This window comes from Leuciscus leuciscus (assembly GCF_965113295.1).
Source record: "Leuciscus leuciscus genome assembly, chromosome: 15".
Lineage (NCBI taxonomy): Eukaryota > Metazoa > Chordata > Actinopteri > Cypriniformes > Leuciscidae > Leuciscus > Leuciscus leuciscus.
The window spans coordinates 12,491,710-12,516,479 of NC_138739.1; the positions used below are offsets into that span (position 1 = coordinate 12,491,710).

Consider the following 24,770-nt stretch of genomic DNA (forward strand, 5'->3'; position numbering starts at 1 on the left):
AAACGTGATTTATCGTTTATACTATATATTTTTACATTAAGCACCAATACTTCAAAAGAATTGTATTTAAAACTTGATTTCTTAGTGGTTTTGAAAATATTACTATAAATTACAGCAAACACCTCCTCCTTTTGCGTTTCAGACGAGGCTCATGTTTATAACAGTAATCTTGCGGGGTGGACTCATTTAAAGTAATGTAATCGTTTGGTTTTAGCCAGGTTTCTGTCAAACCACCGCACATCTAGATTATTATCTGAAATCATATCATTAACAATGAGTGCTTTTGAAGTAAGGGATCGAATATTCAGCAACCCAAGCTTTAGCATTTGCTCATCTGTATTATAGCTGTTTTTTTATTTGTTGAACATCAATTACATTTTTAACCTTAGATGGGTTTAAAAGTTTTTTTGGATTTCCAAATTCAGGGAACAGACACAGTCTCTATATGATGATAGCTAGGTGAAAGAGGCTCTATGTGATGGGATTTATCTGACCTTGGTGAAAAATCACAGGATGTCCTTCGAAAAAAGGAGTAAGGGTGCAACCCCGGCATCCTGGCCAAATTTGCACAATGGCCTCCTTCATCCTCCTCCTAATCATCCCCACATAGTCAAGTCAAGTCACCTAAATTTACACAGTGCTTTTAACAATATGGATTGTTTAACAATACGCCGCTCCGGCCGCCCATCCGCACAAAACAGTGCCTGGTGTCTCGAGAATGCACTTCCTGAAATAGTTTCCAAGGTGTAAATGATTATCAGTTATCTCTGCGCACATGTGCATCACGTGTTCAGTCCATAGGTATGTGCGTTTGAATGTACAGTATATGTGCGCAGGCGTGTAGTCCTTTTTAAATAAACCCTCAACAAACTACTTGTCTGGCCTTAAAAATGTATAATACAGAATTATTTATCATGTCCACGTAGCCATGTGAACCGGAATTATCCCGACAATGCTTTATCTGTAGAGAGGTAAAGGAAAGGGAAGAGGCCTTCAAAGGGGAGAGTCTAGTTGACACTTCAGGACTGCGTTGTCGTTGCGTCCAGGCACAGGTCCTTCATCAGATCTGGATACGGCCTGGATCCGGCGGACTGCGGTAAACCTCGGGATAAACAGAGAGACTAATATTAGCGTAGACGCCATTCTTCTTATGACGTAACGAGTACATCAGGATTTATGGGAAGTGTTCCCGGTTCTGGTTGACCTAATCTATGCAGCCTAAAACTGAATTATAAAAGTCTATAATGTGTTGTGTGTGTGCTAGGCCAAATATATATGTTTTTAGTATTTGAGTACCCAGGAAAGCACTATATAAATATTTTTTTTACTATGAAGTTACATAGTGTACCTTAAAACCAAAGATGTTCATCAATGATTGTATATCAAGAGTAGTTTGTGTGCATTTTGTTTTGTAATTTCACCAGAATGAATAGAGTCTGCTACACAACTACATGTTTACTTTGTATTAGATACATCTGTACCACAAGATGTCTCAAAAAGAGGTGGGGACATGTCCCACCCATTCCGCCTGCAAATTCCGCCTATTGCTTAGTTGTCAATCTGTTTATGTTATGTTTTTTATGGAATCAGAATTTTTTTTTTTACACTTTAAAGCTGTTTTGTGAGGAAATCAACTCTTAGGTTCATTAAAAGCAGCACAGGAAGAAACACTTCACCTACAAACTAAACATAAATACACTAAATGTGCCTTCTCAACTAAAAGATGTTTGCCCAGAAAACCGACCACAGCAGGTTTCAGTTTGACTAAGATGAGCAGCTAGTACCACAATAGGAGTTTGGCAGATGCTATTAATTGTTAAAACTATACACAATAATGAATACTTTATTTAATTTTTATTGATTTGAATTAAATTGAATTATAAAAACCATTTAACTCTCACATGTAAAAGCTCTAATTCACCATGAAATATAGGAAGATGTACACCATATTCCACTCTTCTGTGAATGAATGCCCACATACAAGCAGACCAAACCACATTTCTGCAGGTTTCCGTTTGACTAAGATGAGCTGCTAGTGTTACAACATGAGAATGTTTCACATGCTTGTTTTGTTCTGTTTGTGCTGGTGCCATCTGACTGGTAAGTTATAAATGTTTATATTTTTTTGCTAAATATCAGTGACATTCTTCACAGTTAAGCCACATTTTGTGGGTTTTAAATTATGTTAATATCTAGAAAAACTCAACTTTCCATGTTGTAATTACACCGTTAATATAACATTTATATATCTCACCTTTCTTTAGTAAGTTAGTTACAAAGTACAGCTGATTTCAGGCTTTGTAAACCATCAGGAGCATCTGTGTAAAATCTTTTGTGCATCAGGTGTGTTTGGTGATTCAGTGTCAGTGATGGAGGGAGATTCTGTCACTCTAAACTCTGATACTCAAATACGTGAAGACGACTACATAATGTGGAAATTTGGAGCTGAAAAGGCTCTCATAGCTAAAATGAATAAAAAGAAGCAAATCTTCTCCACATATAATGATGTTCCTGATGGGAGATTCAGAGACAGACTGAAGCTGGACGATCAAACTGGATCTCTGACCATCACAAACACCACAACTGAACATGCTGGAGTTTATATAGAAGAGATAAGTGGACTGAACCTGACATCAAAAACATCCAGTGTTTCTATATATGGTGAGTAGCAATCATTTGTCCTGCCCTTCAAATATTCTTTTTTTTTTTTTTTTTTTTAAGTAATATTCAGAACAAATTATGTTCAATCAACAAGCATTTGTGGTGTAACGTTGATTACCAAAAATATTAACGTATAAAATATTTCCTTACTTTTTTTTGTATTAAGCAAAACTCAAGATTAAGGTGAAGCGCTTGCGTCAACACAATTTTTGGAAGGCTTCAATTAAGTGCTTAAATCATTTTTAAAGTAAAAGTACTTTTAAGGGTTTAAGGAGTTAAATTGTCATGGAAATAAAGTCATATAATTAGATACAATTATTTAATGATTTATTTATTTTTTTACTCTAAACCGATGTTAACTTAACGCTCATTGCTTACGTATTATTTTGTCTTTCTTGTTGTAACAGTTTTTGAACATTTACAGAAGGACCCCACTGACTTTTCAATGTAAGCATATGTCAATAGTAATATCTTAAAAACAATCCTACAATGAATTGGTAACCAATGCAATGAAGCTATGTTTACAATGTTTAATAAACTAGATTAATATGATCTAGTTTGTGTCAGTAATCTGGCAGCAGCATTTTGTATTATCTTTAAAAACATAAAAAGTGGCTCACGTTGGAAATATTTCATAATTGATAAAAAACAGGACTCAACCTAACTCTTAATGTGATATTCAAAATTTAAATTGGTGTCAAAATAAACACCCAAATTTCTGCTGAATATTGGACAACACCTTATTAAGAGCGGACTCGACCTGACTTTTATTAAAGCCCTGAACGATTATCATGACTTCAGTTTTCTCAGTATGTAATTGCAGATAATTACAAGCCATCCAGTTACTTATATCTGCTAATGCTTGGAGGACATCTAAGCTTGTCGATAATTGGAGTGCAGTGATAAATATAACTGTAAATCATATGCAATTTATAAGATTTTTCGGATAACAGATCCAAGAGGTAACATCTAAATTGAAAACAGATTTGGTCCCAGCAGGGAGCCCTGTGGAACACCACAGTTTATTGTAGAAAGGGAGGATAAATGATGGCGCTTTTCCACTGTATGGTATGATACAGTACGGCACGCTTTGGCGCTTTCCCACTGCATGGTATGGTATGGTACGGTACGGCTCACTTTGTGGCGCTTTTCCACTGCATGGTACGGTATGGTACGGCTCGCTTTAAATGGTACCACCTCGTAGAGCGCTCGTCTCCCGTGCGGACAGGCCCAGGGTTTGAGTCCCGCTTAAAGCAGGGCGGTTTGAACGGGAGGGGCTAAACTTGCAGTGGTCTGACAGTGGAACAGCGCCTATTGATGGTTTTGATTAAAAACCCTGCATTATGGCAGTTAGTAGTTATTAATTTTGAGATATTAACAGAACTTGCAGCCTTTGCTGATGAACAAAAAGCCCTTTCAACTGTTCAAAATGAACATTAAGTTTTGTTGATTTCCATGCACTTTCTAACTTCCTGCACTCTCTCCTTAAATTGCATCAAGTACCTTTTTTCCAAGGTACTTGATGAATAAAATGGAAATTATTTTTGTGGTAATCAACATTATTCCACAAATGCTGTCAATTGAGTTTAACTAGCACTGAAACCAGAATATTACTAAACTATTTACATATTGAAATGTTTAATCATTTTGTAGTTTGAGATGATAGAAACACCGCCATCACACTATACACTCACTCTACAAATTGAGCCGAAAATACAATTTTGTTGACTAGATCTATCCAGATTTCTGTTTGTTCGCTCATGTTTTCTCAGCTCGTCTGCCTGTTCCTGTCATCAGCAGTAACTCTTCAAACTGTTCGTCATCAAATTGTTCATTGGTGTGTTCGGTGGTGAATGTGAGTGATGTGACTCTCTCCTGGAACAAAGGAATCAGTGTATTGTCCAGCATCAGTGTGTGTGGTCTCAGCATCAGTCTCTCTCTACCTCTGGAGGTGGAATATCAGGATAAAAACACCTACAGCTGTGTGCTGAACAATCCCATCAGCAACCAGACCACACATCTGGACATCAACACACTCTGTCACACATGTGCAGGTACCACAGCACTGATGATATATGTGTGTATTTACTGACCTGATCTCTGTCTTCTGTCTTAGATCAGACTGATGCGTTCACTTCTTTCTTTATCATTTCAGAACGGGACGGTCAGTCTACTTCACAGACAGTCTCAGTGTCTCTGATAGTGTTGATGATCTCTGCTGCTGCTGCTGCTGGATCTCTGTTGATTGTTGTTGCAGTCGTTGTGATCTTCTGCATCTGCAGGAAATGTAGAAAAACAGGTCAGGAGAGCAAGCAATTAACGCATAAGGCGAAATATTTCTCTTTTTTAAGGTACAAATTTCAATATAGGATTAAAAACATTGTTGTTTTAACATGCTGTTTCTGTGATTATTATTGCAGTTCAGACCCAGGAGGAAGACAGAAATAATTCAGCATCCTGTCAACAAAAAACACAAAAAATGGTAAGATCATTTATGACTGTGTTGCGAGAAGTTGTTGCAGTCAGTCTGATTCAAGCTTCTGTGAGTAAAATGCCGAGAAAAAAACAGGAGAAAAAAAAAGAAGAAGAAAAAAACGTTTATACTATTTATACTAAGTTATAAGTATTAGGCCTATTGTTTGTACATCACTGTAAAAATTAACATACAGTTCCATTTTGCAGTCCTTCAAATTAATTAGCACAAATCAAAATCCATAAGCACGCAGAAAAGTATGGTATCTTTCCTTAATAACAATAAAAGGTTATTGATAAATTCAGTGATTCATCCAAACATAAACATTCTCGTTACCGTACTGTTACAAACCCGCATGTCACTGTCAGTCAACTTTCTGATTACGTTATGTTGTCTCTCCTTTTGTGTTCCCCGAAAGAAAGTAACGTTAACTTAAGTTTATCTTCTCCATCGTGAGTTATAACGGCACTTCCGTGTTCAGGGAGAAAGTGATGCCTGAAGACGCTCGTCCTTCTTTATTCGTGCTCTTTTATTTACCACTAGCTTGGACATATTTAGAAAGTGCGCAAGAAGGGTGAGTTGACGTTTGAGACCCGGTGTTAGGTTTCAGGTTTAACGGCTCTGGGTTTAAATGGTGTCTGTTAAGTTGTGACTCCAGAAATGAAAGGTCGGCCGCAGATTCGTCAGTTATAAAAAATAAAAACTTTTTTAGCGCAATATGTTCTTTCTTACTACATGATATGTTGGTATTATTGTATTTTCATTACCTGAAAGGGCAGAGCACGCTGATTGTAATCGAATCGATCGAATCTGATACCTTCCAGACAGTAACCATTAGCAATGCAACAAGAGATCAACTTTATACAGTAGAGTAGATTCAGTAGAACGTCTCGGAGAAGCAGGTAAAGTCGCGCATGCGCAGAACGCCGTCCCATCAGTGGCCAGAGGCTGTGGCTTGAACAGTTACCGTGGATTCGTGGAAGAAACACTAGAAAATATAGACTATCCTCCAGATAAAAATATAGATTATACATTACATAGACGACAGCGATCATTAAACAATACATACAATAAATGACAATATTTTCAAATCTTAAAACTATGGCCGGTCAAATAAGTTATTTTACAGAAACAGTTCATATTCAGGTATTTAAATTTAAACCCAAATTTTGTTACTTTTGTTTGTTTGAGTTTTTTTTTTTATTCATTTTTTTTTTTTTTTTTTAATATGACTACATTTTTCCTTACAGAAATCAAAGAAGGAGGCTGAGTATGAAAATGTCCCCAAAAAACGATGATCATACCGTCTACTGGAAGAAATGTTCGAGCTCATACAGCACTCACACCTCATAGTTCACATTAACTCTCTACCAATATGTTTTAACTTTAGTTTCATGCTTTTTACACTGTTATTGTAATGTCTGAAATTGTGTTTTCTGTGTTAGTTTAATTTTGTGGTTCACGCATCCAGAAACTCAAATAAACGGTCTATTTATAACTTAATGCGCATTGAAATTCACTTTTGACTCAAAACAGTATTTTTGGATACATTCTCTTTTTTTTTTTTTTGTCAATAATGTTATTTATTTATTTGCATTCTTTATTCTTGTGTTACATTCTGTAGCCTATTTTGTACCGAATCTTGTATATTGTCTATTCATTTTGTTAATTTATGTTGGCCTAACCATAAAGTGCACTGTCTGGAGTGTACCCAACTATGGAATGACAAAGCTGACATAATAATAAATAAATAAATATACGAAGAAATAAAAAAAAATACATAAATAAATAAATACACAAACAAATATATTAAGAAATATTTAAAAAATTTTATAAATGAGTATTTATACTTTTATTTCCTTATTTATGTATAATTGTATTTTTTCCACATTTATTTTTATTTATTTTCTTTTTTTCATTTACTTATGCATGCATTTATTTATTTCTACTTTTATTTATTTTCACATTTACTTATGCATATAATGTCTACATCTTGTATTCATTTTGATGTTTTTGAGGTGGCGAAAGAAAGTAGGCCATCTAACCCACACTGTCTAGCTGTGTCTTGTCTGTACACCGCCATTACCCACGTGTATCCGACTGCAACCTACTACAAGATGCGCACCACCTTCACTGACGTCGTACATATAGTAGCCTACGTCATCGGCCATTTTAGATTGGCTTTCTTCTTTCATCTCGCAATCATCAAAATTAATTAAAAAATAATGTCCCATTTAAAAATGGCGTAAAAAAAAAGCCCATGTATGTGATAATTTTATTATATAACATAATATGATATAATAGATATCACACGAGAAGAGTGTTTATCTGATTTTTATTTTTTTTATTTTTTTTTGCTAAAAAAAAAAAAAAAAAAAAACTAACTCCACAGAACCGCTCCGCCTCTAAGCAACACATGGTGTTTTCTTACTGAATGAATCAATATTTGAACAAATCGGCTGAATTAAATCACTGTTGCCATCTAAATATCATAATAGGAATAACACCATGGTCACCAATGAAATTAATAATAAATATAATGAACTATCCGATCTCCCTAAATAAAAATACAAATAAATCTGCTTCACTGAAGTGACACATACAAAACCTATTAATAAACGCGTGCAGTGTCACTAAATTACCCTCTCTGTCATCAGGGGGGTAATCGAGCTCTCGATTTCCGTACCACCCCCGGCGGCCGCCATTGGCTAACAAGCCTTCACCTGCTGTTAGCATCCCATTGACTCCCATTCATTTTGGCGTCACTTTGACAGCGAATAACTTTACATCTGAGGCGTTTAAAGACTCCATTTGTCCATTATTTATTTCTAAAGAAACACGACAATGTATAAAATGCTCCATTACCTTGTATCTTACGTTATGGCCACGTAGAAGCAGTTTTTGTAAAAACAGGCTAACGATTGCGTCATAACCACACGACTCTCTGGAAATTACCGTATAGACAGGAGGAGAAGCTCGCAGTCAATCGGGGGGACGTGGAGGCATAAAGTCCAATAAAGTCAAGGGAGAAGCCCATAGAGAGTCATAAAGTTGCTCCTGCTCCTATAGCTCATGGACAGCTCCTACTCACGCTCTCCGTCTCTGCAAGTTTCGGAAGGGAATGATTCAGATTTCTCTCGGCACAGCTACTAGAAGACTTACAACTGTCAGACAGGCTGCTCACGTCGTCAAGCTCAGTTTGAGTCTGCGCAGTTCGCTCGGCAATCAGGAAATGAGTGCTTCTAATTTGCTTCACTTTTCTCCGTTGAAACCTATGGGGTCGCTGTGTCCAGTTTATATACTGTCTATGTCTGTCACACACCAACATGAATGCTAGCCAAGCGGCAACATTCTAATCTGAAAAATGAAGCCTACCCGGAAGTGCGAAAAACTGCAATACATCGAAAATCCGCTAGGGGCAGGTCCCAAAAGGGAGCAAATGTCCATACACCCCCATGTTAAAATGTCCGTTTTCACAGCATAAATCCATGTTTTTACAGGTTGGTCCCATGGACTTTTATTGTATTTTTCGATAGGTTCCGAGTGCTTGACAACTGTGAGGGGGGTGAATTTTTTTTCTAACTCGTTAGTTTAGATCGTATTTAGATATAAAATGTATGACAAATAAGGGCGCGATTGACAGCTTGATTGATAGCTGACATCGAGCATAGGCTGCACCGAGTGGAATTCCTGAAATTTGACGTCTCGGCCATGATCTGACACAACACATCATACCTGTAAGTTATCCTTTCCTTTCTGAACATTTATGGCGCCGCCCATACCCCCCATAAACGGCCTCAAAACCGTTCTTCAGAAAGTCTATGGGTGACGTCACAGACGCTTTGTCCATATTTTTTACAGTCTATGATGCTAGCATTATGAATGAAACTATTAGCCTAGAAATCTAGACGCACCCTAGCGGCAGCAAAATGTATTTTGCAGCCAGGGCAGTCTAGCAACTCTCCATAGACTTTGGAGCTGCAAAAACCTAAATTGGGTCAGGCCAATCACGTCGTGTATAGAGTAGGCGGGGCGGGCTTAACATAATGACGACAGAGTTGCGACGGTTACCTGGCTGCGACTTGAAAACAAAGAATGACGGCTGCTGGCGAACATCTTTCGAATCGGCTTTGTCCGCGACTCTGGAGGACTTGGAGTTAAGCTTTTCTTTGAGAAAAGAGCAAAGAACGGCACTTATGTCATTCTTAAAAAAAGGAAGATGTGTTCGTCGTTTTGCCGGCCAGATATGGCAAAAGTTGAATCTATCAACTAACGTTAGCTCCGCTGTTGGGAAAACGCTCTGGTTGGTTGAAGCGCTGTCCTATTGCGTGCAGAGGGAATTTGAAAGACAGCCGTTTATCCTGCCCATCGGATTAAGCCGTGTCTATGGTGAGTTGCCAGACTAAACATCTTGATGTAGGTCTGGCTTGCCAGGCTATGAAACTATAACATCAGAAATTAAACATTATTTGACCACTAGAGGGATTGAGTAACAAAAGCGGTAAAGTCACATCACTCCCAAAGTGTATGATTGCAGAAAAATACATGTTTTTATTGAACACTAATGGAGTAACAGATTTTGTGTGAAAATAAAGTATACGTTTTTTATTTTAATTAAAAATCTTATAAATGAATGAGGTGGCAAAGAGCCTGTTACCACACAGACACATGGGGCAAAAGGCACAAAGTATGGATACAAATTACTTTATCTAAAATTATGTTTTGAATAATGTTCAAGTTAATCCTTGTTCAAAACAAGCTTACTAACTTTAGCAAAGTTTGAAGTATTTTCTTTTTATTCTGATTCTGGTGCTCTTTGCTATTTTTCTCTCTTCTGTGCTGTTCTCTGCCACTCTCCGTTTTTACTCTCACTTTTGCAGGTGACGTTTTGATTGGTTCGTTTCTGCTGTCAATCATCTGAGAGGAGTGGGTTGAGCTTAGACATAAATCAACTGTTCATGTAATACTGATCAACATACAACATACTGATCATATTCTAACATCTCATCATGTTGAGCTATAACATTGATTAGTTTTATGTACATTTGCTCACCTGTCTAATAATGCAAGAGTGACTGTCAAGTCCAAGTTAGTCGTGGACGTGAAGCTCTCGGCATCTCGAAAACGCCGCGCTGATATATATCCTTGTTTTATTTCTCCTTAAGTCTGCTTGCCATGGTCCATAATGTTTGAACGAAACAACAACAGCGTGAGCGTGCCACTAGACGTTACGCAGTTGTCCACGTCTGTTGCCATGGTTACTATGGCAGTACGAGCGGAAACCAGGGACAACGCGGATATTACGTCATTGACAGGCGACGAGTTACAAGAGATGGGCACTATTTTAAATTGTGAATTTCTCTGAATTTACTAATTCTCTGAAGCATTTACGATAATATAAGTACACAATTAAAAGAAATATATAACTGTGCAAGTGATTTGGGATATTTTAATACAAAATCTTACATATTGTACCTTTAAAGTCCCTGACAACCCAACTACTCTCTACAAAAAAAACAAAAGTACAAGGGGTGGCAACCGCCCCTAATGCTCCAAAACAATGGTAGACCCTACGTGTTGCATTGAATGCGACGTAACTTTCTTACCTATCCAGGCCTCGTAACATATTAAACACTTGATGAAAAAAGTTACATTACAATGGAGAGAAACAAATATACAGGAAGAACCTGAACCAGGAGCCATCATTTCAGAAGAGGGGACAGAAATGTCAGGTGTAATAGTTTTATCTGACCTTTGTCTAATTGACAGATACATATTTTAACCCATCTCCTGCTTTTAATTCAATAAGGAATCAAGGTATTTTAAAATTTGATATAAATGTAAAAATATTTTTTTCATAGACATCAATGGGAGACTATAAAAAATGCTTTGTGTTACATAATTGGCCAAAAAACAAAACAAACAAAAAAAACAGTCAGAATGAAGAAAAAACACACAAAATGAAGGGCCGATGTCACAACACATCCCTTGTGGGGTAAACACATTTTACATAAAAAAGTATTTTTTTGATTAAAACCTATTTTAAAAATATACATTGTTATGTTACAAAATCACATTTTATTTTCTGGGGTTTTCTTGAGATCCTGAACATCCTGGGTGTACATTAAAAAAGAATAACGTACAAGGGTTAATAGCTGGTTTCTATGTGAATATATTGTAAAATGTAATTTATTCATGTGATCGAAGCTGAATTTTCAGCATCATTACTCCAGTCTTCAGTGTTAAAAAATCATTTGAAAGTGCATATACTTCAATAGTTTAAAAACCCGTATGTGTAGCCTACATTAACATTTACATACATAAGTATATCAGACTACATTTAAAAATACAATTGCATTTACAAACATTATACAGAACAATATATTTTTTTTCAAATCTTCAAAAATTGAAGTGCAACATTATCCAAAAACACATATATTGCTTTACTTATATTTTTATACTTCATATATTTGTTGATTTTCATTGATCATAATAAAGGACAATAAAAAGGGAAACCGTTCTCACATTTGTTACAACCTGACCCAAAAGCAGACTCATAATACCCTGTATTAATAAACACTTAATTACTGCTTCTACTAATACTACCACTAATAATAATAATAATAATAATACATTTATCTATTCATTTTTAACTTAAAACATAATATAGCAGTGCTTTTTTGTATGTAATGATATCTGAATGAAACCACACAGAGGAAACTCAAATTACACTTTGAGATCTGAGACAGATTCAGTGCAGATAGAATCTCACCCGATCGCTGTGCTGCATCCTGTCATCTGTTTCAACAATGACAACATTCTCAATTAAACACATTTTTTATTTGGTGAATTAGAGGAAACACATCATTTTGTTTTCTTTTAAAAACCACTATAAATCTATTTGTGTTAAATTGTTTGTTTGTAATATTCACCGTTCTGGCATAGAAGGTCCATGCAACAGGAACAAACAGCCACCAGCAGAACAGCAGCAGCAACAGCAGCGGGTATCAGACTTGGAACTGGAATTACAGACAGTCATTACTGCAAATTACAGACAGTCATTACTGCAGGAATGCTACTGATTTTACAGATATACTGGGTGGGCCATTTATGGATACACCGCAACAACATGGGAATGGCTGGTGACACCAAAGTCCCGTTTGTGGCACACCAGTACATGTGAGGGGGCAAACTCCTCAAGATGGGTGGTGACCATGACATATACTAATGTGCCACAAACAGGACCTCAATATCACCAACCACTCCCATGCCACCACGGTGTATCCATATAAATGGCCCACCCTGTACTTTCGACTTTGGTCATCCGTTGAATGCATGAGACTGTTTACATAAATGGCGCCATCTGGTGGGGTTTTGAATAACAGCGGCTCAAACAGCTCAACGGTAAACATCAGCCCAGGGGAAATATATATTAAAATAAAATGTTCATGTTAAATAGGTTAGTTCACCCAAAAATGTTATCCCATGATTCACTTACCCTCAAGCCACCCTATATGCATATGACTAGTATCTTCTTTCAGACGAACAGAATCGAAGTATTAAAAAAAAAATACCCTTGCTCTTCCAAGCTTTATAGTGATTGAGGCACGAGATTTTGAATCCACCATCCATCCACCCACTCAATGGGTTATTAAAGGCCTTCTGAAGCGAAGGGTTTTTGTAAGAAAAGTGTCCATATTTAAAACTTTATAAACTGTATAGGTAAGAATAGACATTTATTGTGGTTCAAACAGATAGGTCTGGGTATAACAAATTCAAGTTCCTCTTCTCTTGTATCAAAATTGTCAAATAATTCTCTTTAAAAATGCTCATTGTTAATTGTTGTAAAAATTTGTGACCAGTGTTTTATTTTGCTGTGTCCTCTGCATGTCCGCGTTCGTCAATACGTTGTATAGAAGTTACACTTCTGTTGTAAGTTGATTACGTACGGATGGTTGACGGAAGCTGGTTATTATTGTTTATAAAGTTTTATACACGTATGTTTTTTTCTTACAAAAACCCATTGCTTTGCTTCAGAAGGCATTTATTAACCTTGAGCCGTATGGATTTTTTTATTTTATTTTTATGGTGGATAAATGCACTTTTTTGGGCTTCAAAATTTTGGGTCCCATTTACTACCATTATAAAGCTTGGAAGAGCCAGGATATATATATATATATATATATATGAAGAGTTCAGATGCAAAAGCCTCTAAGTGCCATCTGAAATTTTCTTCTAGAATGATCATTTTTATCAAGCTCGTATATTTAAATTCAGTAATTTCACTTAAATGGCAATGAAAATTACCTATTAATTGTAATTTAAGGGAAATTACTGAACTTAAATCTACGATCATAAACATGATCATTCTAGAAGAAAATGTCAGATGGCACTTAGAGGCTTTTGCATCTGGACTCTTCATAGGCTACAATTCTGAATGTATTCATTTGAAATAATATAATATATTATAGATGTGATATGGCTTGAGGGGGGAGTAAATCATGGGAGAATTTTCATTTTTGGGTGAACTATCACTTTAATTACATTGGTAAACATCAAATGATTGTAAGAGTAACACACAAGGTGAAAATTGTGTTACTTTGACATGTATGCGAAGGTGGAATGATATTCACTTCACAAAAGTTTTACAAGAAAAAAATACTTATTGGGTTGATTTAACAAATGTTTTCTAAAACTGCTCAAGGGAGAAGTGCCTTGAATGATAAAATGACACTCACCAGTAACAGTCACAGTGACGTTCCTCATGATGCTGAAACTGCTCTTGTTGATCTTTAGTGTATAAAGTCCAGAGTCTGTGGAACTCATGTTTGTGATGATCAGAGACCATGAAAACCAATAATCCAGCTTCAGTCTGTCTCTGAATCTATCATTATTGTCCTTCCACTGAACATCTGTACAGATCTTACTGAGATCTCCAGTGACTAGAGCGATGAGAGTGTCATTAAAATACCATGTTGCCATTTCATTTTGTTTCATTACACCAGCGTCTAAAAGGATATATCCTCCCTCCGCGATGTTCTTTTGTTTTCCAACAGAAATGCCTGAAACACAAACCAACGGATGCTGGAAGGAGCCATTTTTTACCCACACGGTTCTCATTTTACACAAGCATTTACGTTCTCATTTTACACATACACATACACGTGTATAACATACAATTTAATGCATTACTAAAATGTGAATATAAACGACCACAATTTAGAAAAAATTTTTTTTTTATCTTTCCCTCAACTTACCCCAGACAGTAACCTTGAAGATCTTTTCCCTGTCGCTGCTGCTGTTAAACTGTAGATGATAAACTCCAGAGTCTGTGTATCTGATGTTTGTGATGGTCAGAGATCCAGTCTGATGATCCAGCTTCAGTCTGTCTAATCTCTCATCATACTGATCATCTGTAAAGATCTTACTCTGATCTCCAGTGATTTCAGCGATGAGAATGTCATTATAATACCATCTAATCTCTCCTTGTTGGTCTGTTGTAACATCAGTGTTTAGAGAGACTGAAACTCCCTTTGCCACATTTACTTCATGTTCACTAACACCATGAACACCTGAAGAAGACACAAAATTAATTATAAGCGGAACACAATTATATAACAGGAAAGTGCTGTGAAAATATTTGTAGCTTTGTTTAAAGGGAAGGGAAGCACTACGAGTTTCAACTCTGTTGGAGTTCAGTCTGGACAGTTTTAACCATCCATAGAGCTCTTAAATTGAATATTTGTTGGGAAGAAATTAGATAAGATTCTTAAGGGTGTATGCATTGTCATGTACTTTTTATGTATTGTTTATATGTCTAAATGCTGCAACCAAATTGCCTTTAGGAAATGAGATAAAGACCAAATTCATAATGTAACACATGAAATCAAACAGCAGAAGAACATCATTTATTTACACATTTATGCTCTTACACATCACTCACGAACACCTCTTCATACACATCCCCTTCCCACACAGAGATCATTACTTCTTTTATCAACCCCTAGACCCTGGTGTAAATCAGCTTATTGCTATTTTCCACCATATTAATTCATGTTTTTTATTAATTTCTTTTTAATTGTACAGTATCAATACCCTTTTATTTCGGATGCATTTATTGAATCCGATTTATCAGCAATTGAAAGTTTAAGACTGATTTAACAGAACAATTCAAATTATTTTGACTATTCCTCTTAAATATTCGTGATTCAGAATAAATGACCAGGACACAATTTTACATGCAAATTTGTTACAGCAACCTCATAAAATAACAATTTTATCCTAAACCCAACTGCAATAGCTAAAATGATTACACCAGAATAAATTTACACAGGGTCATGTTCACACTTTTTGTTTAATTATCATTCGAAAAAGACGGTGAAACAGATAAATGCACTTACCACTCTCTAACACACACACTAAGAGCAAAATAAAGACCCTCATTTTACAGTAGTCACACAGCCCTGATTCTGTGGAAATAAAAGCTTTTGTCTGTGTAAATGCACAAGTAAAATTGTGTTCTTCTGTATAAATGCAAACTGAAAGTTGTTTTTGACTAGTTGTGTCTGCGCTTGTTTTGCTGAAAAACGCTCTTTCTATGTAGCAAAAATACTTCACGGCATTTAAATGATCTGCTAAATGCATTTAAGCATCAGTTAATCATGGTTGAGGAGAGTACAAAGACTTTTAAGGATACTATTTACCCCTATACATATCACAGATGTTTGTTCACATGCAGATGATAATAGAACAAATCCATGAAGGCTGTATAAAAACACTATGAAAACAGTAAAAAAATTGGTCATTGTTTTATCAAGTCATCACACATTTGTGTGTTGTAACATTTCACCTGACAAACATCACCAGAAGTATTAACGCCAAAATAACAAATGGTGATAAATAAAATAAATAAAATAAAATAAAAAACCCTGGTGACTATATTAGCTACACAACAGTACTCTTCCAATAACTTTACCAATACCAACAACTACAGTGTTTGAACTAAGTGCAGACTCAATTCAATACTTGTGTGTTATTTGATTGGCAGCTGCTCTTTTGCATATTTATGCACATGTCCATTAAAGAGCACTCGCTTCTTGGCAAGATATTTGTGTAAACACAATCAGTTCTATTATGTGTATTCTTGTAGGAACTACTGAAATCTGGTATTGTGACAAAATGTGCAATGTGATACCGCTCAAATTGCTATAAAGGTGCTTGAGCATCCGGGACGATTCCTCACGCTGCACGCGCATTTTTTAATTTCGCGCGGCTACGCGCACTACCAGACGATATCTTCAACTCTGCGGCTGCTGGTAAGTGGTGTTTTATTCTCAGCGAAGTGATTTTGATGTTTGTTTACTTATTATTATTATTTTACAAGAACGACGTGAAGAGAGCATGCAGAGATGTTGTTTATATTGCTGTAGAAGTAACATTAGCTTGCTGTTTGAGGGAGAAAAGTTTCACGGGCGTCGAGGGGTCTGGTCTTTTTATGTTATTTGACTAAAAACTATTATTTTTACTTTAAACTATTATTATTATTACAGTATTTATTTAAAAAACGTGGGGGGCCGGGGGGGCCAGTGCCCCCGTGTCACCAAGCTTGGCCCCCCTAAATTTGGAATCGTAAAATCACACCAAACAACTGCGCATTTTATCAGTTGCGGCGCCTTCATCTATCGGCTACAGCTACACTGCAGCACGACGTAGCCTATATTCACATCAAATGTTAACGCAGAGGAACGGGACACTGCAGTTCACAAAAGTTCATTATTTGCATGTGCTTTAAAGCCTTGCCAGTTAAACATGTCATTCGCTGCTGATGCGCTGTTCAAATATGCGCTTTACTGAGCGCGTACACTATGTCTAAAGTGAAAGCAAACAGAGAAAATTAATTAAAATCTGCTTGTCATATGCGTGTATATTAGACGCGTCGCGTGCAGTTCTTAAAGAGACAGTAGCCCTAATAATAAACATGCTGCCGCTTGTCCTTAAAGGGATAGTTCACTTTGAAATTCATTTTTGGTATGTTTTAGCTTACCTCAAGGGCATCCAAGATGTAGGTGTCTTTTTTTCCGCGGTAGTTTCAATTTTGATATTTTTAGGTCAAACCGTTCTTGTCTGTCAGTCATATAATGCAGGTCTATGGTCATTATCTCAAAACACAAGCACAGGGTCCAAATTAAAACAATTCCCCGTCGTCCAAATTAAACAATTCCCCATCGTAAGTACACATTGATGGCCTGAGACACGAAACGAGCGGTTTGTGTGAGAAAACGAACAGTATTTATATCGTTTTTACCTCTTATACGCAGACATGTCTGAGTGATCTGATCTGACGTGTACGCAGACTGGTGCATAGATATATACACTAGATGTCACCTTAAAGACATTCGTTCCAATGAACTGCCGTAGACAAAGCGACATCTAGTGTATATATATCTATGCACCAGTCTGCGTACACGTCACACACCAGGATGCGCGAGCGCCCTCAGATCACTTGGACGTGGCTGCGTATAAGAGCTAAAAACTATATAAATACTGTTCGTTTTCTCACACAAACCGCTCGTTTCGTGTCTCAGGCCATCAATGTGTACTTACGATGGGGAATTGTTTAATTTGGACGACGGGGAATTGTTTTAATTTGGACTCTGTGCTTGTGTTTTGAGACCGTGACCATAGACCTGCATTATCTGACTGACAGACAAGAACGGTTTGACCTAAAAATATCAAAATTGAAACTACCGCGGAAAAAAAGACACCTACATCTTGGATGCCCTTGAGGTAAGCTAAAACATACCAAAAATGAATTTCAAAGTGAACTATCCCTTTAAAGAGATAGTTCACCCAAAACCAAACAGTTGCTGGTCCCCATTGACTTCCATACATAGTAGGAAAAAAAATATACTATGGAAGTCACAGGGGTACATCAACTGTTTGGTTACTCACATTCTTTCAAATAACGTTTATTTTCAACAGAAGAAAGAAACTTATTCAGGTTTAAAACAACTTAAGAGAGTAAATTATGACTTTTTGGGGGGAGAACTTTCCCTTTAATGTTAATAAAACAACAAAACACACATAGGAAATCATTCACTGCTCTTGACTGAGAACTTTAAGTCTGTTGTGTTTTATTTTCATATTTGTTCATTTAATTACTTTCTTTACTTAATTACTTTAATTACTTTCTAGGTTAAATACACCTATAGCTGAAAAAATAAAGCACTGTTTATTTCATTTGTATATTAAGTTGTGTATGTGTAATATGTATCTCTGTTCTTAATTTTTAATAACAAAGAAAATAGTGACAAAGATTTTTATTTTCGCCACTTTGGCCTAAATGTCTGCCATTCTTTTTTATTTTATATTTTGTTACCTATATTTTGTTACCTATACGGCTTTGCTTTTAAAATAGGGACATTAGTTTGGCTGTAATGCTCAGTCACATGCAAAATAGTAAAACCAACATGAAAAAAGAATCGTGATAAAATCGAGATTTTCCTGAAAAAATAAATAAAAAATTGTGATATGGTATTATTGCCATATCGCCCACCCCAGGTGTAAAAAAGTGCCTAGATGTGCTTAGATGCTAAAAATGTGTTATTATTGATCATTAGGCTATATCACACTACAATTAAACATAATGAAACATTCATTTGAATTGAAATTGTTTTATTAGCTTAGCTAATATAATTTATTAGCTTTTTCTAGAGATTGCAGTCATGCATGACATGGTGAAAAATTACTTGAATACTGAAAATAGGTTAAGATGAATGTTAAAGGTGTGCCCCCTAAAAGCACAAGTGGCCCCTGCCTGGCCCCCCCAGTTACTGTGGTCTAGAACCGCCACTGACATCTTGTCATGGTCACATAAAAATTGTTTAATCAGCTAATATATCTCCTATATGTTTGTTTTAATGTCTACAGTCTCAGATCATGCAGCTCCAGCAGTAGTATCATCATCATCATCATCATCATCATCATCATCAGCAGCAGCAGCAGCAACAACAGCAACAGCAAAGGCAGCAAACTCACTTAAGGACTTTAGTAAGAATTTACCAGAACAGGTATCACATTAATGTTAAAAATCTTGTAAAGTATTAATTGCTGTTTCTGTTTGCTTTGTTTTTATTTTCATTGTATAAATGTGCTCTTGTATTTTTGTAAATCAGTTTTTGCCATGAAAATAGCCACAGATGCTGATATGGCATTAAATAAAACTATCCTGAACGAAACATGGGCCACGTTGATTTTGTCCTACACAGTTTACTATTACAGCTGTTCTTTATTATTCTGTTTAACAGAGAAGAAAAAGCCCTCAGGTTCGGACAACTTAAGATACTTCAGTTTCTAATCCCAGAGTTATTAATAGGTGCACATAAATTACTTTTTTAACTTTTAAACTTAAAATTTGTCTTTTCTGTTCTGTTTCTTTTTCAAAACTGCATCAATGCATTTGCTGCTGTATCAATACATGATATATTACTGTATTGATATTTTGAGCACAGCCCTATTTAAAGCCTTGTTCCATGTTTACCTTCTCTAAAGGTGACATTTCATGATAATCTGACTTGTTCCGTGTTTAAGTGCTATAATCGGGTCCCCGGTGCATCTACCAACCCAGAAAACGTGAAAAGTGACAACCCAGTAACTTTGTTTTGGCAAGCCTTTCTCTGCAAGCATGTCAAACAATAAGCTGATCAGATTTCTCTTTATTATATTTATTACCGCCCCTTTATCTGCACGTTTCCATCCACGGCGCCACCATTTGGATTACCACAGTGTAACCAGTCCTAACGCAATGGCAAAAGTTCGAACAAAGCAGCAAACTGTTCTGTCGTCGCTGCACAGATGAGCACTGAACACTATTTAGAGTCCCAGACTCAGATGAGACAAGAGAGTAGAGGATTAAACAGAAAGCCTCTTGTTAAATTTAATTAAAATAAGCAAAAGTAACACAATTGTTTAATATTTTGTCACAACTTAATTTAATTGTGTTCAATTGTAAAGGATCCACTGAAGGCAAGTGTAAATGAGAAGTTTACAGCAGTTACTCCTGCAAACACCAGCAGAACACCAACAACTAACTGCAGTGGCTTGAACGCGGCTCATGTTTCTCCCCTGGGTGCTTCAGCACTCTGAAAGAGTTTTTCTTTTCTAAAAGAACTGCATCTTTTTAAAGATGTTTTGCCCGTGTGTTTCTGGTTATGGGCACATGGTCCATCCGCGTGTTTGGGCATGCACGAGGGCAGGGCTGACCCAGGGCTCCTGCAAGAGCTGCGCATTGCTAGCGACCTCGCTCTAAGGGCGACGAAGGTCACTGCACGATCCCTGGGCCAGGTGATGTCCACATGTGTGGTCCAGGAACACCATCTGTGGCTCAACCTGGCTGATATGCTGGAGGCTGACAGAACTCGTTTTCTCAACTCTCCCATATTCTATTGGCTGGGCTATTCGGTGGTCCGGTCGAGGACTTTGCCCAACAGTTCTCGGCCGCCCAGAAGCAGACTGAGGCAGTAAAGCATATCCTGCCCCGACGGGCAGCTGCTGCATCCACCCAGCCGTTGGTCCCGCCGAGGTCTACTTCCCGCCAAGGTCCACCCCCCTTCCGGCTCCCACCCCTCCTACTTGGCCCAAGTAGCAGCCTTCACCCGGGTCAAAGCAAGGAGGATGTCGCAGGAAGGCAGCACAACCCGTCTCCGCCCCTAAGCCTGCCAAACACCAGGCTAAGCGGCGCTCCTGAGACGGGCAGCTCAGAGTTAGGTCTCAATTCTTGTCAGGAGATGGTGGCAGGACCACTCCTTCCCCCGGTGGAGGGCCGGGGGAGAATCTTTTGTTCTCCCTTTCCCAACGCTGGCCTAACAGTGGGCGGCACTCTAAAACTGTTAAAGAAAGAACTGACACCCCTTACTCCGAGCCCCAAGAGGTCGCGGATGGCAGTGTGCAACGTCCGCGGGACGCTTGTCCTTCTCTGGCCTCCTCTGTCAGGACGCAGAACTTGCCCCCACGCCAGGACACTACGCCTCCCATGGCTGGGCCGGTCGTTCCGCATCGAGAGTTTTTTGACATACGTCAGCATGACATCAGAGCAAAGCGGACGGCACTCAGACACATTTCTAACGGCATGCAGATTTTGCTCATCTCAAACAAGCTTTTTCTCACTTCTGTGCTTCTCTGCCACTTTCCTTTTTTACTTTCACTTTTGCATGTGACGTGCTGATTGGTTCGTGTCTGCTGTCAATCATCTGAGAGGAGCAGGTTGAGCGAGTTGATGTCACTATGCTGTATGTGTGTGTGTGTGAGAGAGAGAGAGAGAGAGAGAGAGAGAGAGAGATTGTGCGCTTTGTGATATTTTGATATGATTGTTGTGTTTTGTTTTTTGGGGGGTTATCAGTTTTTTTAGTGTGTTATGATTATCATCTGAAGAGTCGCTGGGGACTCAACGCGCCTTAAAATTAGTCCATATGAGGTGCGTAGACAAAAGACTCCTATTGGAGAGGCACTTCAAAAGAGTCTGCACACTGAGAAAAGAGGCAAACGTTTTGGTCACGTGTGTCCTTTCTCAATGCCAAGCTTACAATTTGATTATCATCTGAAACCGAATGATCTTGCCATCTTATTATTGAGTGTTTGAGAGCGTTAACACTGTGTGTGGGCTGGATAGGGGAAGGGAACAGGTAAGTTCTGTCACGTGTTATTGTGCACACTGGGTTTTGTTTTATTTGTTTAGACACACTAGGTTAAGGGACATGTGACATTCGTTGTATTTTTTGTTTTGACAAATAGAGTAGGAAACGTTGAAGAATTTCTTTCTTTTTTTCCTTTGTATTGGGTTTAGTTGAAACGGGTTAGAAAGATTCTGTTTGTTTTATTATTTTCTTTGTTTTGCCACTTTGTTTCACAGTTTTTCCCTTTTCCTTCCCAGGTGCTGTATATCATAATTTCTCCAGTATTTTTGCATTTTTTTATTTTATTTTTTTTACTTTTGTCTTGATTGTAAATAATAATAATAATTTGAAACTAATTTTAAAATTAATTTTGGTTCTCTCTCTTGAAGGCTTCTAAAAGGCTTCTACCTTGTCTCGCCAAGAATTAAGGGAGAGAAAGGTAGAATACAAAGGAAATGGCACCCGCCTCCCTATAGGTTTCCATAGTGTAACAAATTGAACCATCAGCAAATGGTATAACAAAACACATTTTGGTTGGCTAAACATTCCTATACTTTTAGTACAACAAACACTGAAGATCAACTGATGAACATCACAGGTAAAAAAGCAACAGTCGGCAAACTGTCTGGGACAGGAGAGAATGAGTCTCTGCTTGCTGTGCTTTGGCTGCTTTTATTGCTGGGTGCAGAAAGGAAAAATGAACAGTAGAGAGGGAGAGAACTGACAGCGAAACAAACGCAGCCGCCCATCCATCATGACATTACAGGACGTAACAACCATAATAAAGTTGCTATTGAAAGTAGATTGTAGATGATTCAATATTAGCTTAGATATTTCTGATAACAAAAATATTTTAGAGACGCACAGATTCCATGTTATGAATATGTTTTAAATAATATTTATCACATAAATATACAAAGAATTTTCATGTACATTTCATTGTTTCAGAAAAGAAAAGTGTTTTTGTGGGTTTTACTTCGTCACTTTTTCCCTTGGCTGATGTAAAGATAAGTAAATATTCTGCCCAGAATGCAAGAAACACAATATTTGTCAAACTAAAACAGCTTATTAAAAAAATATATACATTAGTGTTAGGAAAACTACAACATTCATGTCCAGTTCTTATTGATTTATGATTAGATCTGTGATAAAAGCTTTTGAGAGGAGTTTATCATATATTAGCTTTGACACTTAAATGGCTTTTATATATATATATATATATATATATATATATATATATTTACCTGACATAAATAAACATCATGAAACACCTCTATTGATTAATATATTTACACTGAGCACCAGACAAAAAGAAAAATCCAAAAATAGGAACAAGGGATCAAGATTGCTGCCATAGAAAAAAGGGATACTGCAAGTTTAAAGCTGGAAAAACAGAGTATTAAAGTGAAGGCAATCATCAAGCAAACAGTCATAATATTCTAACAAACACAACAGCAAAATACAATAATGCCATGAGTAAAAAAACACACAAAAAAACACACACTCGACAATCACAGCTCAATAGAACTGAAGAAGACAAAAGATGGAGAAAAAGTTAAATAACATGACAGATCTTCATCTCCTCACATAACAACAGATAAAATGAAAGAATGAATCAGCACCTCGTAAAATGTCACAGATATTTGTTCTCAACTTCAGGTGAACTTCATTTTTGCACATTTCAGCGATGAAGATAAATATCTATATACCTAATGTATGAAGATTTACAAGTTGAATTGCATTGTTTTATCAAGTATACACACATTTGTGTGTTATTATGGCTGTACCACTCCTCCATTGAGTATTTCTCAGGTTTAACGCAACCTTAACAACATTTAACACAGCCTGCTGTGTCATAATATGCATCCAACTACGGGCAATGAACAAAACAAATACCTGAATGTTTCACCAACTTTAAAATAAATAAATGATATTCCAAGCTTATTAAGGCTGGTTTTGGTTCCAGTGTAGCTGCTGGAAAGTGTTTTCTGATGAAGGGTTAAACCATAAACATTGGCAACATAAGAATACCAGACATTACTAGCAACAGCAACAATACCAGTAAAAACACCTTCAGTATCAGCAGTGCAGACTTTCCTTGTGTTGAGGAGGAAAATCTTGGTCATAATGCCCGTCTTGTTGAGGTAATTGTAAAAAAACAGTTCTATCAGTTATAAGAGGATGTAAACAGACGGAACAAAATAACTGAGATGTCAAACCAGAGCAGCATTATAGTTCAAATGTTAAGAAACAGAGATAATAATTCACTGTTTCTATATGGATCACTGTGACAGCTTTAATAAAATATACTGAGATACATCAAGCACTCGCTGATCTACTGCTGAAAAACTCTGTTTCTTCTATTATTGCTTATATATTGTAAATGGCTAAATATATATATTTTTCTGACAGTTTATCAGAATCCCTCCACCCCCCCCTTCTCCACACTTCTAGTTCTAACTACCACAGGTGGAGTACTCTGGGTAAGGGCCAGATCCCGAGCTCGGAGCCTCTCCCCCGGACAGCACGCTAAATACGCATAAAGCTTCACTCCATCTAATTATATGTAAGTGTGAGCTCGTGAAATTGGTTAAATTGGTATGTAATAGGTGAAATTGTTACTGGTATTGGTGCCGACTGCTGAAATCTTGGAATCGGTTATGCAATTACTCTGTGAGCGATGAGAGTTTCAGCTGATCCTCGTCTCTCCATCATTTCCTGATTCTCTTCAGCGTCCATTGTTTTATTGGGAGCCTCGGCCTGAGTCTGATTTAATGATGTTACATGTTCTGCAAAGGAATGTAATTGGGTTCATGTGGTGGGTTATCAGCATCACCCCCCTGAATGTCATCGGGATTATTGTCAGCATCCTCCCCCTGAATGTCATCGGGATTATTGTCAGCATCCTCCTCCTGGATGTCATCGGGATTATTGTCAGCATCATCCTCCTGGATGTCATCGGGATT

At 37.1% G+C, this 24,770-nt stretch overlaps 2 protein-coding genes and 1 long non-coding RNA gene across 3 annotated transcripts in view; 2 read left to right on the forward strand and 1 right to left on the reverse strand.

The window, feature by feature from the left end:
- Positions 1-24,770, forward strand: part of LOC309476136 (SLAM family member 9-like) — a 77,819-nt gene that overhangs the window by 22,870 nt on the left and 30,179 nt on the right.
- LOC309476352 lies at positions 15-6,951 on the forward strand. 2 transcript variants are annotated; one of them, XR_014198043.1, is made up of 3 exons: positions 129-4,960; positions 5,082-5,143; positions 6,385-6,951. It is a non-coding gene; the product is annotated as an uncharacterized lncRNA (long non-coding RNA). The 2 variants fall into 2 exon arrangements; XR_014198042.1 differs by having other exon boundaries at positions 15-5,143.
- LOC309476006 (uncharacterized protein) overlaps positions 11,572-24,770 on the reverse strand; it is a 235,965-nt gene continuing 222,766 nt past the window's right edge. The window contains exons 7-9 of the mRNA XM_082139080.1: positions 13,873-14,196; positions 12,067-12,153; positions 11,572-11,932 (exon numbers count right to left, since the gene is read on the reverse strand). Coding sequence (XP_081995206.1) covers positions 11,886-11,932; positions 12,067-12,153; positions 13,873-14,196 — 458 coding nt within the window. The 3' untranslated portion in view covers positions 11,572-11,885. The remainder of the gene's footprint in view (positions 11,933-12,066; positions 12,154-13,872; positions 14,197-24,770) is intronic.